General features: G+C 46.5%; 1 protein-coding gene across 1 annotated transcript; it reads right to left on the bottom strand.

The window, feature by feature from the left end:
- Window positions 1-16,247: 16,247 nt before the first annotated feature.
- LOC8036708 (acid sphingomyelinase-like phosphodiesterase 3b) lies at window positions 16,248-17,576 on the bottom strand. The gene has a single exon (XM_040215767.1). It carries the CDS (start codon window positions 17,574-17,576, stop codon window positions 16,248-16,250), a length of 1,329 nt encoding a protein of 442 aa, XP_040071701.1.
- Between the last annotated feature and the right edge of the window lie 2,739 nt (window positions 17,577-20,315).

Here is a 20,315-nt window from a genome sequence, read left to right as displayed (position 1 = left end):
GCAAGTACTGCGAAGTTCGGTTGTCGTATATATACGGGCCAAACGTTGATACCTCCACGTCAAATGCGACCACTTTTTTTTTTTAAAACGGTTCTACCTTAACTTGCAAAGTCTGCAGAAATCGATTCCCCCAATTTTTTTTTTTTTTTTTTTTACAAGAAGCATATGAATGAGTCATTGAATAGGCCCAGTGCTTAACAGTCTGACAGCAGCAGACCTCACAAAATGAACCGAGACGTTGGACGAGAGACCGCAAGAGTGAAGTTGTTCACTCTTTGCGTAACTCTACATATAACAAAAACAAAATTACCAAAATCAGACAGCTGATGTGTGGCTTTATCAGCAACACATGCATCCGTCGTTTTCGTGTACTACGCGGATTGAATGTTTTTTTAATGATAACCGTCAATGGCAGGCGTCGGCAGTCGGCAACCTTTTCGCTGCAGCTGGCGAAATCGAAATTTCTACTGCCGTTCATACGTTTTAGCGGACCACACGTTCGTAGTGCTGAAGCCAGAAGGATGGCGTCGTATTGCGTGGGGAGACAGGCATGAAGACGACGGAGGGTCTAGGTCTGCGGCGACTGGGTGCTCATGGCTGGTCTCGTCGACAGTTTGGTCTTGCTCTTGGCTGACAGACCATACTTCGGGGGCTTGTTTTGAGTGCGACGTTTCGTGCCTCGGCTTCCTCTTCGAAACGTTTTCTTTCGCTGGGGAGCGGGCTAGCACTGGCGGTCCATCGAAAAGTTCTCTGCACAGGTCGTACCTCGTACCTCCACCAAAAATGTCACGAATGATAATGTATGAAATGACAAGTGACTGAAGAAAACTAAACGTTTATTGGGGCGAACTTGAGCCCAAACAAAATTGAAGAAGGCTAGCTTCGCAGGTGTAGATGCCAGCGAAACAGCAAGATCAAGCGCTGGGGCGAGATTTACTTCGTACGGCGCAGCGCAGCTTTTCAGCCTTCCCCGGGAGCCTAGAACATTCTACATCGTTCTTTCTGGAAGTATACATTTTGAGCATGAACAAGCTACCCGGCTCTAGCGCTATAGAATCTTCTACTTATATAAAGAGAGAAAAAAATGGGTCGGTGCGTAGGTTTACTATGCTGCATAAATTTCCGTGGAACTACGGCCACGGGTTCCTGCCGCATGACGATGTCGGCTGCAGAAGAAACAAATGAGCGTGGCTCGGAGTCCGGTAGAGGCAAATGTGCAGCCCCCCGCGCCGCCATTTCCGAAACGCATATACGAAACTGCGTGCGATTTTTCTTTTTTCTTTTTTTTTTTTTTTTTTTTAACGCTTCGGCGAGTCCCGGGAAAGAGTCGCGTGAACTGCCCGTGCACCAGAGCACGCAAGCCCAGCCACTGTCCAGGGCGATGAGCGAAGATTGTGGAATCACGAGTGCCGGAGCGGCATCTATCGTCGTTTCATGAGACAGGGGCGCATCGCATTAAAGCGAGCAGACGAGCAAGTGAGCGGATACGAAAAGACTCGCGTGCGTTCTACGCGATTCTCGGCGGGGAGTGCGCAGTTAACCTGGAGCGCACCCGTGTGTTGTGATGTTACTTCATGACCAAGTTTTTGTGACATCGACTTCCCAACTTTGCACCCCCTTCCAAGCGCGGAGAAAGACGTGGTTCTACGTCAAAACGACAAGTGGTTGCAAAATTCGAACCCCTGGCATCTGCGTGGAAGAAAAGCGCGTTGCTTACACTGTAAAAAAAAATCCCGTGCGTATACTTTCCCGCACAACACTCGGAGAGTCAGTCACCGCAACTTACGGAGGCAGCTCAGCAAATGACGATGCCGAAACGACCAAAAAACGCAGTCTCAGTTGTAACATTAAGCAATGCAAGCCTGACGTTTTGCATTGCTTAATGTCACTACTCAGACTGCGTTTTTTGGTCTAAACATGTTTCGGCATTGCCATTCGCTAAGCTGGCTCCGTCAGTTGCGCTGATTGGCTCTGCGAGTGTTCTGCGGGAAAGTAGACACACGGTTTTTTTTAGAGTGTACTTGGCTAGCTGCGCATGCGACAACATTACATTAGTAAAATTTGTTTCTAAAGTGACACGCTGCCTCATAGGTCGCCTTTTTATTTCCTCAAATAAATTAGAAAAACCAGTCAAGAGATACGGTGTGATTGTATGCAAACTTTAGAGCGAATCTTGAAGTATGATCAATGTATTTAATCGTTAGAGTAGCTCAGAGAAAACGGCAGGAATAACACAATATGATATCTCAACAAACCCGTCGACACGGTTATTCGACGAAGGATGTTATGAACACAACTTCACGAACAAACATTACTCTAGACGCCTTTTTAGCAGCATGGCATTGCGCCACAAACAAAAAAGAAGGCTTTGCGATTCTGAAAGAACTTACGTAACGCTCTCTTTCTGCAAGGAACTTGAAGTGGCGATTGACAGTCTCAATTGTGGAAAGTTCTGCGGCTTATATATGTCCCGGTCTGTATACGTGTTCGTTGCAGCGACGACTGCATGAAAGTATTCTCGCCAATGATAGCCCAGGAAGCTGGCTGGAGGAGGAGACGAAAACTGCGCCCATAAACATGGCCTTTACAATCCATCCGAAGAGAAATCTCTCTCCCTTGAGTAGAAAAAAGAAAAATCAAATAATAAGCGGTTTAATGTAACCGTTTTATGCAGTCTGTTCTATTCAGTTCGAATTAAATGCCATCACTTTAAGCTCGTGGCCATCGACAGATGCTGCGCCTCATGAAGTCCTCTAGATACGAATAAAACTTCGAGGTGGAGTGTAGGGAGCTGCGAGGGTGTGCATCCTACCTAACCTAACCTAACCTAACCTAACCTAACCTAACCTAACCTAACCTAACCTAACCTAACCTAACCTAACCTAACCTAACCTAACCTAACCTAACCTAACCTAACCTAACCTAACCTAACCTAACCTAACCTAACCTAACCTAACCTAACCTAACCTAACCTAACCTAACCTAACCTAACCTAACCTAACCTAACCTAACCTAACCTAACCTAACCTGACCTGACCTGACCTGACCTGACCTGACCTGACCTGACCTGACCTGACCTGACCTGACCTGACCTGACCTGACCTGACCTAACCTAACCTAACCTAACCTAACTGTAGCGCCTTCCTAAAGTTCGTTGACGGTGTTTACTTCTTCAAACACAATATTTTTAGACAGTCAAACTATGCATCTCTAAAATTTGACTTTCTACGCTCTGCGCACCATTTGCAGGTGCTGACCATGCAAGAATTGAATTTACCGATTTGTTCGTTATCATCAGAGCGGCCCAAGGTAGTCGTCAACATTGTGAGCACGCTAGGTCCTCAGCTACCCAATGGCGAACAGTTGTGTCCTGCTGCCCCAAGTCCCCACACAGTGTATCAATAACCTAGAGAAGAAACTATGCGATTGTGCCAGGAATTGGGTAGAAATTACACCTGAGGTGGTTCACCGTTCCGACTAAATGGGTATTTTCAAGGAGTGTGAAAATATTTCGGTTTTGAATTCGAATAGAATAGTGATTGACCGAATAATTTGATATAAATTTCAAATTCCTAGAACTATTGGAGTCTTCGAATATTTTGACACTTTATTGGTCCTTTTTTAATGTTTATGCATACTCTTTAAATGCTTCCTATGGATCTAAGTTAAACGCACATTGAGAAACCTTGCTGGACTAAACATTTAAATAAGTTGTCGGCTTGACTTCAGTGGGGAACAAAGTAGACGCGGAGATTGTATTTATTTGTTGTTGTTGTCTTAATCTTCTAGTGTAAAAAATACGAAAACATCATGAACGCCCCAAGTTTTGATTTGGAAAAATCCGTAGTCATTTTTAACCCAAGATACCACCCGGTACGAGGGGTACAGCCAATATCATCCCTCCATTCATTCATCCTATAATGGAAGATATAAGCTTGCTGGAACTGTTCTGATTAGGGGTGTCGCGAACGTTTGTCCAATCGAATTTTTAGGTCGAACTTTCGGGGGTTCGACAAGGTCGAACTGGTCAGCGAACCTTCGTATTTTTAACCAGATTCGACCGGCTCAATAACTTAATTTTTTGTACTGTGTTAACTGATATAACCAATCAGCGCTGCCCTTAATTTATCCCTTAGCCATCACCATCCTATCCGAAGCCAACTGGCCAGCCTGCCGCGCATGCGCAGAGCAGTCGAACCTGAGTCGAAACGTTGTCGACCTTTTCACAGGTCGAAAAAGTCGAACCTGGTCGAGCTCGAACCTCGACCGATTCGCGACAGCCCTAGTTCTGATCGTCTTCACAATCCCTCTCTCTCTCTCTAAAAAAAAAAAAAAAAAAAGAAAAAGCGGATTGAAATGGACATTGTTTGACAGGAGCGGCGGCCCGCTGAGGCTCAGCATGACCGTCGGTCAATAAGACGCCGAAAAAGAGAGAACAGCGTTTGGCTAGAAAAAGATAATCAAGGTATGGGGGGGCTCGTCTTTCTACGGCCAAGGGCTACCGGGAGAAACGAAATTCGCCTCAAGTTAACTAGCACAATTTGGCACCACGTAACCATGCAATGAAGCACCGCAGAAACAGCCCTAATATGACGTATTGGACTGGATGGTTTGAAGTGAACATCTTGGGAAGGAGCTGTGGCAAAAAACTTGGACAAGGGTAAAAGAACACACACGCCGTCCTGTCGCGTGCGTTCCTTTACCCTTGTCCAAGTTTTTTGCCCTTCTCAAGATGTTCACAGAAACAACCCGTTTTCTTACTCCCAAATTGGTAATCATTAGGGTTCCGTGTTTTCGGGGGTGATTTTTCTTCAAATTGGGGGGTGTTTTTTCAGAAGTTTATTATTTTTTCCTGATTCGGTGCATTTCGGACCTGAGAATGAGTAGCCGAAAAGCGCAGTCTGCAGGCTGCTTCCTGGAGTGGCCTGACATCTCCAAAACTCGGGAAAAAAAAGGGGGGGGGGGGGAGGAGAGAGAAAGGGGTGGATGTTGTGGGAAGGTGATAAAATGTATTCTCACTCAGGAGAGTCGCCGGTCATTAAAAAGTCGACTCGCTCATAACGGGAAAGCCTGTAGGGCCACATCTATAGTAACCATGAGTAAAATGTGGTGTACAGCTATATTACTGAGAAGTTGCGATAGTGCAAACGATGGGGCGTTGTGGAGGCAAGTGAAGCAAAGACCTATCTTACGATTGTGCCGTCTTCATTAGAAGCAAAAATTTCGGTTTGCTTCTTCAACCCCTCCTGACGCCAATTTTTCCAATTTTAGATAAATCCGGGACAGCGTTGATCGCGCAAGCCCGCGCCAATATTTAAAGGTTTTTATCAAGTTATAAAACAGTCATTAGGCAGAGGTAAGGACGAATAAACACGCAAAAGAGTCTAAGATGGGATGAACAACCTATGAGAAGAGATGTGTTTCAAACAGGAATGAAGAGATTAGGGAAAGCCACTTGTATAAGTTTCGGAAATAAATGTATTACCGACGTATTGCGCAAGCCAATCCTTCTGTTCCATCAGCCGCGCGATATCAGAGAGCGGCTGCTGAACGAACTCAGCATACCACCACGACCCCTCGATATCCACCGACCGAGCGGCCTCGGACCTGCAGCTCATGGTAAAAAGCGTTCAGTCGCACTGGCTTCCCAGCGTGCCCGCGTCAACGAGGGAAGACACCTGGATCGAATGCGTACGCAGTCTTCACAACCAGTGTGTGAGCAGCATTTGAACATCGTCACCGCAAAGCTCGATGACGCATTCCCGGGGATCGTACTGTTGCCACTGTCCCCGCAGCTCCGTCATCAAATTTCGCGAAGGAGCAAATGGCGGCTTTGGAAGAAGAGACAGAACGAAAAGCTCCGCTTTCATGTTAGCGAGGTTATCCGTGATGCGTCTTTGTTTTGTAAGTTAGCGTGAAGTGCTATAAATTGGAGCAAATGTGTGGGCTTGTGGCACGGCAACTGGAAAGCCACAACAACCCTTTATCAAAACATCCAGTTTAATGTATCGCCGCCCAAATATCTAGGCGTGCCCCTTGAACAATACCGAGACACTACCGAGTATTGGAGGGGGGAAATAGAGCAATTGCGAGCTAAAACTACAAACTGGGGAGGCCGAGAATTTTCAATGTTTGCACGTTCAACAATTTGTAACTTGTTCTTGGTGGCAAAAATTTGGTACCTACTTCAAGTGCTGTGGATGTCGCGAGTGAATGTTCAGAAGTTGCATAGGGTTTTTGCCGTTTTTGTGTGGGGTTCGGGATGGGAACGCACCAGTCGCACAAATTTATTTCGTTTGGTGCAAAGTGGAGGTTTGGGTATGGTTCATCTGTTCCTTCGGCATGTTGTTACTCGATTTATTTTTCTTAGAGATCAGAAGAATGTTTTCCTACGGACTTTGTTGCAAGTCAGATTGAGTGATGCCTTACCTGAATTTATCATTACCACTAGAAACATGCAGTGTGGGAGAGTACGCGGGTTTTTGTATGAAGTGGCTAAGGCATTTGACTTTTTAAAAGTGCGTTTTTCTATGGAATATTTAAGCGTTGTCGCGGGGAAGCGTCTGTATAAAGATTTGGTTGATACGGTGTTGCCGACACCATTGTACCGTTCCTTATATAGTGGGGGTCCAGGTAAGGATGTCCTTAAAAGACTTAAAAGGATGCCGGTACGGCCATCCGTAAAAACTTTTTTTTTCCAACTACACAGCGGAACGCTCCCAGTATCTCATGAAGGACTTATAAGAAAACTAACTAGTTACAGAGTTAATGATCACGTCACTCAGTGGATTAGCGCATATCTTAGAAATAGGAGACAGTTTGTAGTTATTGATGGTGTTGCGTCGTCTGTCTGTAGGGTGCCGTCGGGACTCCCCCAAGGGTCAGTTCTGGGACCAGTGTTATTTTTATGCTACGTTAACGATTTGGCGGAAACCGTAAGCTCTAATATTACACTTAGGTTATTCGCAGACGACTGCCTGTTCTACACTAAAGTTCGCAGCCCTGTAGACTAAGAAAACTTAAACTTGTCGCTCGCCTTAATAAATAATTGGTGTCAAAAATGGGGAACGAAGCTGAACCCGGAAAAGACTGTATTTCTCAGAATAACAAGCAAATAAAAAACATTCTTACTTACAGTTATGAAATAGGAGATGTGTCTTTAACAGTAGCTGATCATTTAAAGTACTTAGGGGTAACGATAGCCTCAGATTTAAGATGGAAACTGCACGTAGATAGTTTGTATCGTAAGGGTATTAAAAAGTTGTGGTTCTTGAAGCGCAATCTAAGGCATGCTCCGTTTAATGTAAAATTAGCCGCATACACAACCCTGGTAAGACCAACTCTGGAATACGCCTGTGCTGTGTGGGATCCGTATAGGAAGAACCAAATTGATAAGTTAGAAAAAAATACAAAGATTGGCAGCCCGCTTTATCTGTTCGAGGTATGGTCGAACTGACTCGGTGACTTCAATGTTCAAAGAACCAAGCCTCCCTTTATTGTCAAGTCGCAGAGAAATTGCCAGACTTAAACTTCTTTTTAAGCTTTCTCGAGACGAGCTGAACATCGACACCTCCCGTTACTTGCTACCACGCTCGACTCGGCCATTGCAGGGTGTGCATAACAAGGCCTTTGAAATACAACGGGTAAACAATGACATTTTTAAGTATTCGTCTTTTGTTAGAACTGTTAAACAATGGAACGATCTACCAGAAGATACTGTAAATATAGAAAATATTGTTGCCTTTGAGGAAACGCTGGAGAAGCGAAGCTGTTTGGTGCTCTGAGTGTGTCTTTTAGTTACATTTCAAACATTTTCAGAAAGTGTGTCAAAACTTGTGTGCTTGTATCCGCGTGGTTGTACTGTATACATTCTTATACATTGTGAAATGTATTGGTATGTCATTTTCTTCCACTCCTGTAACCGCCCTGAAAGAAGGGCGAACAGTATAAATAAATAAATTAAAAAAATAAAGCCTTGGCTTCAGGAGAAAGGCATTTTCGTTCCCTGGTCTGTTGACTGCCTATTGTGCAGACAACCAGAAACTGTCAAACATATCTTCTTAGACTGTTGGGATGCTATTTTTTTATGGGATATTCTACAACGCACTTTAAAAAAGGGCCTGCCATTAACTGCGTACCGGGATTCGCTTCCTTCCAATAGACAATGTGGGGGGACCGCCTTACGACATGTTGATGCTGTTGGGCCTCCACAGTCTATGGCGGAGTAAAATGGATGTACGAAATGCTGAAGTGAACCCTCGTCAAGCCAGGGACTATTTTAACTATTTTATAGAAAGTGTCATTCAGTTATAAGATGTTTGGAATGCTCAGTGAACAGCCTGAATGGCTGCCCGTTCTGGAAAGGCTGGTTGTCACGAAAGAATTTTAAATCACGTACGCCTGCCGGGGACTGGCCGGCGTTATTCTTTTACCTGTCACGTATGTAAATATGTGTCAATATGTGGCAATAAAGAAAAAAAAAAAAAAAAAGCTCCGCTTTATTTAGTGAATTCCGCCGCGACGAAGACGCTTTTTGGTCAGTGGTGTTGCGTTCGAGTATTCTTGGGTCCTACTAGTGCCAGGAAGCTGGTGTAAAGTAAGAAATATTCCTACCCAATATAGTTTCACAGCCGCTTTAAATGAACTATTTCGGGAATTGAATGGGAATAGTTAAAGAATGGCAGGGAAGCGAACTGATGGTCGAGGCAAATGCGTAGAAACCACCGTAGTGATTATCTATGAGTGCAATCGCATTTAACGCTACACCATGCCAAATCTAGCGGGAAAAGTTGAGTTGGTGCTTAGGTCGTGATGTCGATCTTTCCGCTAAATTTAGCGGGGATACTCACCGCTAAACTAAGCGTCGTCCTCTAGAAGAACTCTAAATCCTTATCGTGCTTGAGATCACCTTAGAGGTCTTCTTAAAGGTCATCCTAGACGTCGTTCCTAAAGACGTTCTAGAGCACGACGTCAAAGACGACGTCTCCGACAACCTCTAGGACAACCTCTAGGGTGATCTCAAAGACGGCCTCTAGGACGACCTCTAGGCCGGCCTGAGGACGGTGTCTAAAACTACGTCCGAGGGGATGACGTCTAGGACGACCTCTAGGGCGACGTCAAGGTCGTTAGGTGCTTCGATGAGGGTGCGAATGTGAAGGAGTGTGTGCCACTCCGCATACCCGCGGCGCAATGGGGTGCAAGCACAGTGAACTTAAACGGTCTACTGTGCATACCTACTGCGCGTTAGAAGGCCAGATACTAGATATACAGGAATTCGTGATGAGTGGCTTAATAATGCTATCGCATTAAAAACAACCGAGAACCACTAGGCTTTCACCCGCCAGTCGCACACACGACTGAAACAAACTCTGCGGCCCACCGACGTCAGGCTGGCCGTTTTCTTAGCTCTCTGTCGTTGAGATCAGAACGGCGAGTCACGTGTGGGGAGATATTCCCCTTGTTTTGTTTCGTTTTGAGTGTTTCTATGCTGGTCTCCGACATGCGCTGAGGTCAAGTTTAGAAGGAAGCGCTTAAATTTGTTTCTCTTTGTGCGCATACATTTAGTGCCATTTCTTTTTTTTTAAATCTGATGCATCGCAAACGCAAGTCGAGGCGCAATGTGGCAATTCGCGCGAGCGTATTTTTCGTGTGTTTTTGTTTCAAAGCGTATCTTTCGTTCCGCGCCGATACAAGACTGCGACATGACAGGTTGTTGTTAGGAGTTGCCCACCTTTCTAACGCAGCCAGGTCTGATTTACGCTCTATTTTTTTTTTTTAATTTTTAACTGTTCATTTTTACAGCCGAAAGCGGATCTCTGCTGCAAGAACCATTGTGTACAATCTATTCCCGTTTTTTTTTCGGTTTGTTATTGCACTTGTACGTACCTCGATGCAATAAACAAACCCAGAGCGTAGGATCTGGCGGCCTAATAATACAACAATGTTTTTTTTTTTTTTCTGCTTCGAGAAACCAGTTTGATATATGTCAAGAGGCTATCGCAGGAGAAGGGGAACAAGAGGGACAAAGGACAAACAGATGCGATTGAGTCTCACATAGCCGCCACTAGACCTTTTCGAATCCTCGCATGAATCCTTTAACGGGCGTTGATTAATCTCCGGTAGTAAACTGATTCCAAGCAATGCGTAGACGATCGTTTTAGAAGGCTCTAGTTTTCGTCCCGTTCTCCTATTGCTCCTTTTGTCTTCTCTATGCACCCCAACAACGGCCAATACGGTTCGCCTTACGGCGAGCCGCATTGACCGTCACGTGCCCTCAGAACCAATTCAGTACTCTACGAGTGTAACCTGAACATTAGTGAGGGGCCATTGACGCTCCTGAGTGGTCAATCCGATTATAAAGCAAGATCGGTGATTGATTTTCTAATTGCATCAGGTGACCTGTGCTTTCTGAGCGTGCGAGCTGACAGCGACCTTCCGCCTCGACGCGCTTTCCGCCAAAACCACCTCGATAGTGACAAGGGGGCAAGGCTCGTATATACTCTACTCGATTACGTCACTCTAATGCACCGATAATGGGCAGCGCGGCGGTCGATTCGTTCCTTCTCTGTAATTTGTTATCATATTCTCGTGATCCCGGTGGCGTGGCTCGAACCTGGCTCGCATCGTTGGCTCACACGTGGCGCCATATCCTGTATGCTGGCAGGCAATTCGCTTATTGCCGCGAAAGACAAATTTCATGGTGAAAATGTGTGCTGCAGTGCGTGGCCACTCAGTATAGCGAGGCCATCGCAGTGGTGTTTAATGTGACGACGATTACAAGACCGTAAATATATATGTATTTTATTCTATTGCAGTCGCTTTAAGCCACAGCCCCACCGCTCGTATACATGATACAAAAGGAGCGGTGTTTGCCGCAGATTTGATGTTTGCGGGCAGTTCTTATGACCGGACAGTTTGTAGGCCTGCGGACAATATGTCGGCAGACTTTCTTTTGTATGATGTATTTGCACCGTACCGCGGTTTTAGTGTTAACATTTGGTGCTGTGAAGAGAGTAGAGTGAAAAAAAGGTTGGTGTTGGTTCCACACAGTCGAGACACGAACGTGCTTCGCAGAGACGATAAGTAAGATCTCGTTCTGAATCATAGGCCCCGAGTGAGGCGCGCAAATATGGCTTCCAGCGTACAATATTCCATGTATAATGGCTGTTCGTACTCGTGAGCTCGCGCCAAAAAACCTCGAAACGTATTCTCTGAAACGCGCTCTCGAAACAATTGATATCGAGTCCGCGAACGAGATTTGCCGAAACTTCGCGTTATCCGCGGAATGCTGCTCCCTGTTTCTAAATAGCATTGAAATTCCTCTCTGTTTCGCAATCACCGAGCGAGCAAAGACGAGGCTATGACAGTGGCGCGCTCGGTTCGGTATCGAGGAGACGTATCGGCGATTGGTTCGAAGGCACCTCACGGCCCCTTGGCGGCGTCGTGCGAGGGAGGGCAGGCCGATAGCGGATCGCATCGCCGACGCGGCCGACTGGAAAGCCCGCAGTGAAAGGCCACACACCAGATCGGGTCCCCCCTGATTACACAAGGCGGTGACTGCCAGCGATAGGTTCCGACCGAATTCTCAAGCGATCTGAGATAAGAGAACCAACAACAACAGAACATGTTTATTAAGAAAGACAGATGGATCGTTGGAGACAGCTTGCATTAGCCAGCTACTGAAAAACGATAAAAAACAACAGGGTAGAGAATGAATTGAACGTTCGCAATCGCACAGCCAGCCAGGGTACGTTAAAGATGTATTCACAGGACGGTCCAATCTCAGGAGCCACGTCCGCGGACCAGAGAGATGTGCGCATCACGTGACCGTGACGTCATTACGAACCGGTCCGCAGGCCCGCGGCTGTCCGCGATAAGTCCGCGTACCCTGCGCTGAATTCCAGGGCTACCGTGAACCGGAGTGATGACTGCGGGTCCCCGAGCTCGTAGATTAGGTTGCTGCTTTCGCGACACGTGCTACCAAACAAGATCAGCACCTCTCAAGGTTGTGACCTTGCGCTCGTAGATTTCGCTGCACTCCAAGCTGAGAAAGAACCATCGTCCCTACCGAAAATCCCAGTGTAACTTTCCGCTATCCGGATTATGGAACCGGAAATCTATCTGGATTCTATCCAGATTCTATCTGGAATTTAGGTTTTCAGAAATTATTCCTTTGTCTGCAATCTGGATTTCGGGTTTCCAGAAACAAATTTCCGGTTCCATAATCCGGATAGTGAAAAGTTAAACCGGATTTTTCGGTAGGGATGGGACGCTCGATTCGAAACCAGTCAGCGTCTGACCAATCAGTCAGTGAACGAAACAAAGATGAAAGCCCCAACGACGAAAGGGCGCTTTTCTTATTTCGTAGGGGGTTACACAAGTAAGCAGAAAGATAAAATAAAGCTTGGGAAGCATGACTTTCTGAGAGGTGAACGCACGCAAACCATCTGGTAAAGGAACACCATAATCTAACACCCCGAGATAGGAAACGTTGGTCGATTCTCGTAGTTTTGACAGAGATTATCTATGCGGATGCTCGCTGTCGGAAGCCTGTCTAGTGTTGTAGGGATTTAGCCCGTCAAGACACGTCTGGTCAAATCTTCGCGACGTCATGTTCTGTTTTCTTGATCTTTTATTGTTTCGGTGTGATCGAATAAACAAAGCTCTTCTTGAGATCTTCAGTTGTGTTGTCCGTTTAATACACGAATACATGCCTTAGAAAGTTGTCAAAAACATAAAAACAGGCATTGCTAACGGGAGCTGCTTACCAGAGCTTGTCTAGTGGCACTTGTCAGAGCAGCATCAAACACCTAAATTGCATCAGGTGAGTCGAGGGAATCGTCGAAAATCTGCTCAGTGGGCTCCACAACCTTCCTATCGTCGCAGAATTGGAAACGTCGCCATCATCTCCGACTGCTGGCGCCACATAATTAATGCTCATGCCGTTGAGCACACGTGGCTGAAAATCCAAATGTAGAAACAAAATTGTTAAATAAATCGGCAACTAAAATAGTGCACGCAGCAAGCAATATTATGCTCAACGGTAGAAGTTAAAATCATAGCAGAAGGAGAGGATTGTTTTCAAAGTAGACACTAACAGCAGGAAAAAAGGGGGAAAAGAGGACATGACACCTCTCCAAGTGGCAGCGTAAACATTTATTCAGTAGATAGGGGAAGGAAAAGGGGGTAGCTGAGGAAAAGTGAAGCGAAAAATAATTTAAAATAAAGTAACCTAGAAAGACAGGAAACGGAGCATAAAGATTTAGCTCATGACCATTTAGGTTGGTTGCAGCTGTGGTCAGAGATATGCAACTTCGAAGTAAGACCAGCTGAGAGACAAGAATATAATATAATATAATAGTTTATTTTAGACATACATGTGTCTGGGCCCTGGGGGGCTGCAGCAGAAGAAGTCGTTATCATGTGGGTTTGATTTCTTGTTTCCTGGGTAGTTTTAGTGTATAAAACAGAATATAAAACAATGGTCACTTAAATCAACTGAAAATACACCCGAATACGTGTCATCAGTTTGGCAGTTGCTTATACAAAGATAAATTAACGTTTTTGTGTGTGATATTATCTTAATAGGCAAATTAATCAAGTTTTCATAACCGGAAGACTGGATTAGTTCACGAAGTTCAGCATTCAATGGTTTTCAGACATCAGATCTACGTTCAGGTCACCTACTATGACAGTTTTCAAGTTAACGGCTGTAATCTAATAAATGTGTAATACAATTTAAAAAAAAACGCATTGATCCACATGGTGGCCTGTATGTTGCAACCACAACTATTTTACAGCATTTGGCAACTAACGATTTATAATTATAGTTGACACACGTGAACTCTGGAACAATTTCATAAGTTAGACCATAACGAAAATATAGTGACAATCCACCTCCTTTCCGGGTTTCACGATAAATTTCCTCGCAGTTATAATTGTTGACGCTAACAGCATCGCCAACCCCAGTAAACCACGTTTCCGTAAATGCCAAAATATCAAAGTTATTGTTCAGCATACTCATGAACAGTTCAATTTCGCCATTTTTATTTCTAATGCTTTTTGAATTTAAGCGAAATAAGGACAATTTTCGCTTGTTTTCTTGTGCGTCATTTTTTCATAAATTTATTAAATGTTTCACAGTTGTAAGAACAGCATTCAGTGGATGACTTTTCCATTAGTTAGAAAGTAAAAAAAAAAAAAAGCTAAAAGTGAAAGAGAAAAAAAAAGTTTTCAATCTTTAACGTATCTTTGTCAGTTCGTCTTTGCTGTTGATCCTGATAGCACTAGCACCAGTCTTTCTTACATATATCCGTCCGTTCTTCTGTCATGTTTACTGATAGCTCTTTCTTTTGGCCTCCATTTTCGCCAGCCATAGTAGCCTTTTGTTCTGTGCCGTCAGATTTTCATAGAATGGCGGCCTGTTTCCCCGAACCTGTCCTCTTTTCTGATGCCAACGGTCTCTTGTTGCTCGCGTAGAAAAACGGATCAACACAGCTGGTGTTTTTTCGGGCTTTGTTGGCAACTTGTGTAGTCCTTCCAGTTGTTGTTCAGTTAGTGGCGGTAGGTCGCGCTCTAAGGCTAGATCGTTCAGCTTCTGCAGTAAATTATCATTCACCGAATATGGTAGGCCATGAATGTCAAGGTTTTGCTGCCCATTCTCTGGTTATGTCACTTACATTTTTCATGCTCTTGCTTGTTAGGTATTTCAAACCAATTATCTGGTTATGTTGGTTGCACTGTTCATGCTCTTTAGAAGACCATGAGTTTCAGTGCCCACTGGTCATAATGAATAGTGAATGTATGGTACGGTGCCTGGAATACGTCTTTGACAGATATGTCTGGCATTCTGTACTGCTCTTATGCATCGAAAATGGTCCCGACGTGATTACAAAGTATGTCACAGGAGCTGGCATGTCGTGCTGTCGAACGTCGCAAGCGTCGCTTTCGCCACAGCGTCCCAACTCCTGGCCGCTAATGTTTCCGTGGACTGTTAATCTGAAAGTTCCCTATACCAGAAAAGGGGTCTGCTTTCTCCAGCTCCACTGCCGTGCAACCGCTTCGGGCCTGTCGTAGTCGGCACCAGGGTGTAAGATAGACAGGTGGGGAAACGGCCCATACAAACCTACCGCAGCGCCGTGACCGGATTGTGTACTCGTCTGCTTGCGGGTGGCTTGCGGGTACCCCCGATTTGCGGCAGATGGCGCTGCGGCGAGAAAAAAAATTGGAATCGAATTTGCATGAAACTTAATGGGAGAGTGCGCAAAATAAACCGAGAGCACGACAGTCCTTCATTAAAAATCCACGAGAAACTATCTCCGTCAGTTTAGCCGCTCGCCATCGGTCGCCCACCTGGAGTGAGAGTTCGCGGTGCTCCACATAGATGGCGCCACAGAAAAAGAGAAAACCGAGGGGACACAATCCGGTCACTCATTTGGCTCTCGTTTCACCACCTGTCTATCTTACACCCTGGTCGGCACTGCGTTCATTCATGACAAGAATAGGCAAAATGCCCAACCGCTGCGCGGACTATGGCTTATACTGTTTGCGTTTCTATCTTCCTGATTTGTTTTTCGGTGTTCCTATGAACTAATATGCCGCTATCTTATTCGTTGAGGAACGATAATAAGATGTTTTGAAAGAACCACGCATTGAGCTCCTTAAAAAAAACCTAAAAAAGTTTTTTTTTTTTAGCAGTCTGGGTGGGACACGCGTGACAAAAAAAATTAAATTTACGCAACAAAAATATATTTTTTTTAGAGCAATATTGACGGCGCGGGACGCAATTTAGTCGGCAATCATCTCCTTTCCAGTTGATTTCTCTCTCGGCATTTTGGGCGCGTGGAGGAGAGGTGGATCGGCTTCGCTTTCACGATCGAGATGGTCATTCCGGAATGACCCGTGACGTCACGGACTTCGCGCGCAGAATTTAAAATAAATGTCTCGCCGTCAATATTCCTAAAAAAAAAAAAAAAAGAAGTTTTTTTTTGCGTAAAATTTTATTTGACACGCGTGTCCCAATTAGACTGTTTAAACAAATCTTTTTTTTTTTTTCAAAGGACCTTGAAGCAGTCCGTGGCTATAATTAAGCAAAACAGCTTTTTTTTTTCCCCCAACGTTGATTTACAAAATTTGAATAGGCCGGCCGTAGTCGTGACTTTAATCGGCTACAGCTTTTTTCTCCCCCAACGTTGATTTACCAAAATTTGAATAGGCCGGCCGTAGTCGTGACGTTAATCGGCTACAGTTTAAGAGGTGATACACGCGCTGTGTGGTACCGCCCTCGAGCACATGGCACTACAGAGCTGAACTCGGCGGCAGAACGAGTCGCAGGAGTCGTTGAAGGCCGTGGTCAGCCAGATGTACGTGTCCAAGAGTTCGGAAGAACTGTTTAACCGCTGGGACAGGTCCACCATGGAAGCCGTGGTCACGTCGGGGACACCGTACTGCGTCGTCAGTGTGTAGAGGGGCTCCCACTTGGGCGTCTCATTGGGGTGCATATTGGCCTTGTCGTAGTCAAGGTAGTAGACTGTATAATCGAGAAGTCTGGTCGAGGAACGGTCGTACTTGTAGAGCCGCACCATCGGGTTTGTGGGCACCGCCAGGCTGAGCTTCAAGTCGTCTGATGTGGTCCACGGAGTGACCGAGGCGGCCACCTGGGCGCTTCTCACAGGTCGCCCGTAAGCGTCCGACAGTACCACGAAAGAGTTAGCGTGCTGGTGGCCGAAGAACTGTCCCGAAACAACATCCATGAAGTTCGCTATCAGATCCTGGTAGGCCTCGTTGATCTCGTCCCGGAGCAAGCCCGAAGTGCCTAACTCCGGCGACAACACGTGGGTGTAGAAGCCAGGTGCCACGTGCCCCGAGATGAAGACCTTTTGTCCTAACTGATGAGCCTCTTGCAACTGCTCGCGCAGCCAGACCAGCTGGTCATCTACGCTTCCTTTGGGAGCCGGTGCTTTGTTTCCAGCATACCATAGCATGCTGTTGAGGCAAACCAGTCGTAGGGATCTGCTGACTGTCCAGTTGTAGTATCCAGCCTTCTCGAATATGCTCCAAGAGGACGAGGGCAAAAGCTCATTGAAGCCAGCTTCGGAGAGGAACAAGGACTTGTTGTCGGGACGCATGTAATTGGGCGGCGAGCAATCGTGATTACCAAGGGTGGGCACCACGGGATAGCCAGAGAATGCTTCGCTCAGCAGCTGCCCGAGCCACCGGGTCTGCGCGTACACGTCAGACCAGGATACCTGTTCCACGTGCGGCAGGTTGTCCCCCGTCCAAAGCACGAAGTCCGGGCTCGGCTCGTTGCTCTGCATGGCGGCTACTACCGATTCCACGAGAAGCTTGGGCGCGTCGCATTTGACGTCGCCGTACGGACCTATGTCCCCCGAGCCGGACCGATTGGAGAACAGATGGCACATAGCGTCCCGAACACCATGGGTCGTGTAGTCCTTGTCGTAGTGAAAGTCGGTCACGTGCCAAAAGAAGCCGGTTTCATCTTCAGAGTGGACTAGTGACGTCAGGAGAAGCAGCATTGTTCCTGCCAGAACGGAGAACCCGACAATCCTTGCAGTCATTTCGTCTGGTACGCCACTGTGAGCCTATATTAATTCGACTCTCAACAGCGTTTTTAGGTCGACTCCTTTGGTTCACGTGGTTCAAAACGCGCAACATGAACCTCGAGCAGCTTGATAACTTTCAAACGATCCTGTACCGAGTTAGATCGGCGCAGCGGCTCAAGGCCTTGAACGGCGCCATTTGGTGACACAGGCCAGTGAAAGTCAACAAACGCGGCTGCGCGAAATCATGAAGTTTAAACAGTTCGACGTTGAGGACAACGAATGCTTTCACCTGTTACTTCTATATTTTTAATAGTGCCGATGGAGGTTTTTTTTTATTATTTTTTCATACACACTACGGTGCAGTGGTAATTAAACTGCCATGTTAAAAGTATGAAAAATGTGCAGAGGAGTGGAAAGATTCCCGCTCACTGCAGCTACGTTGTAGTGCTACTAATTTAGAAAGGAATAGATGATGATGATGGTGATGATGATGATGATGATGATGATGCTTGTGGCTATCCCCTCTGAAACGGGTGGTCACGTATGTCGTGTCCAAGCCCCCCCCCCATAGGTGGCTTCACTTTCCACTCTTTTATCTACTTTTCCACAAATTTCCTATTCGTCGCTTGGTGACGTCGACAGTCCATCTATCTGTCCATGGATGGTGGTAGCAATGGTAGCACTGGGGCCGCTGCCGCTGGTGGACCGATTGCCGCTTGAGCGACTGCCGCAGTCTGTCTGGCCCAGCTTGTGTTGTTTTGGCTATTCCCCTGGTTGTGAACGCGCCGCGCTTCATCCTATTCTGGTGTCAGGCCGGTGCAGTGCAGAACTAGGTGCGTGATGGTTGCGTCTTCCTGACCGCAGGCTCCGCACTGCACTGATTCTATTGCTGGATCGAACCGCTGCCAATATAGTCTTGTGCGCAGCGCTCCAGCTCGGGCCTCAAACAGGAGACGGCTGCCTAGACTGTTATCATAGTAGGCCTCCGGTCCAATTGTGTCCTTGTGAGCACTATAGATTTGGAGTGAGGATTTCTTGTTTGCCTCCTTAACCCAGTGGGTCGTCTCTGCCTCTTTGACCCGTCGCCTCACCTCATTTGCCCACTTACTCGCAGTCGCCTCCATGACTGCATGGCTGTGTGAAGAATCCATATTTTTTGCGGAGCTGGTTGACCCGCTTCGTCCACTGCGTCTGCACGCAGATAACACTGATGCAAAATGCTCAGCGCCATCTAGTGGGGCGCCGAAGAATATGCTCCACCTCACCAGTTGGCTTCGGCGCTGGCAAAGGCCAGGGCGCGAATGCTTAGTTCTGTAGTATACTTCGCTCGGACAAGCACTCACGTAGAAAAAGCACTTTCGAAAACCAGGCGCCCGCCCCCGTGCCTTTGCCGGCACTCAAAGCCGAATTACAAGCCGCAGTGTACGTCCGCCATGTTGGTTGCGGTGAGAAACCAGCGACCGGCGGGGCGTCATGCACGTACACCCGCCGGCAATATGAAGGTGAACACCTTACCTGGTTTCTTGCCTGTTTTACGGCTCCCTAAAGCTATATTAACTCTCAACGTCTTAGATGGTACGTGGCTTGGGGTCTACACTTTGAGTTCTAGCCCTCTTCTGGAACAGAGCTTGTTCTGAAACTTGCAGGAGCGTCAAAAACAAGAGGGCTGTTCACCTTCATATCACTCACGGGTGTACATACGCAAGAAAAGCGAAAAACAATACTAACCCTTAGCTCGCAGGTGTGCATCGATGACGGTTAGCAGCAGGCCTCGATTGTTACCGACACAGCTACGAAATGGACAAACAACAGAGGAATCTCGATGCAACAAAGATGGCAGCGAACAGAGTGTTGCCAGACGTTCGAACACTTTTTATATGGTTTACTAACAAGCAAATGTTCATTCCAGGCAATTTCAATCGAACGTTTTTACAAAGAGGCGCTCGATCTCACCAATGGATATCCGGCGCACATCGAATGAATAACATTTTGAGCTCGAATAACTGAGACACTGAACTTTCAAACGACGTCCCTTGGACCTCAGATGGATGTTCGGTAACCTCTTTGCTGGACCATGTGACGTCGGCATTATAGATTTTGGGTATTTTACTGTTATCCAAGATCCGCCCTCCCTGTATATGCCGTAAAATGACCGAGAGCCGTCTATACTGAATCACAGCCATTTTGCATCCAGTGCTTTTGTCAGTAAGTCACACATTCGAATTATCTCGAACATTGATTTCCCCCATCGTATTTGAAGCACGGCAAAGAAACTACTCAAAACGTGTATTGTGTTGAGAGCCCTGGATTTTTGCGCACGCCATGCGCACGCCAGCAGAACGATGCCGGCGATGCTCATGAAGGCCACCTCCACACCAATAAGAATGCCCTGAGGTCTACTCATGCGATAGGTCGTAGCCGGGGAGTGCAGGGCCTCCCCTTTCCCTTGGGTGTGGTCAGAAGCTATACACACGCTCAGCGAAGCTCCTCCCTCGACTACAGGACGCTGCACAGCTGAAGTGGGCGGCACAGTGAGCACAGGAGTTCTTGAAAGCTGAGGCCAGCCAGACATGGGCGTCCAGGAGTTTACAATAACTGTTCATCCTCAGGCCACGTCCACCATGAAGCCGTGTTTACATTGGGGGCGCCGTAATTCGTCGTTTGTGCGTGGAGAGGCTCCTACTTGGGCGTCTCTTTTGGGCCTCGCATTGGCGCGTTTGAAGTCCAGGCAGTGGACAGTGTAATCGAGCAGTC

This window comes from Ixodes scapularis, unplaced genomic scaffold, assembly GCF_016920785.2.
Source record: "Ixodes scapularis isolate PalLabHiFi unplaced genomic scaffold, ASM1692078v2 PGA_scaffold8__174_contigs__length_109621045, whole genome shotgun sequence".
NCBI classification, from domain to species: Eukaryota; Metazoa; Arthropoda; class Arachnida; order Ixodida; family Ixodidae; genus Ixodes; species Ixodes scapularis.
Note: the sequence above shows the minus strand (reverse complement) of the source record. Positions and strands in the feature narration are given on the sequence as shown.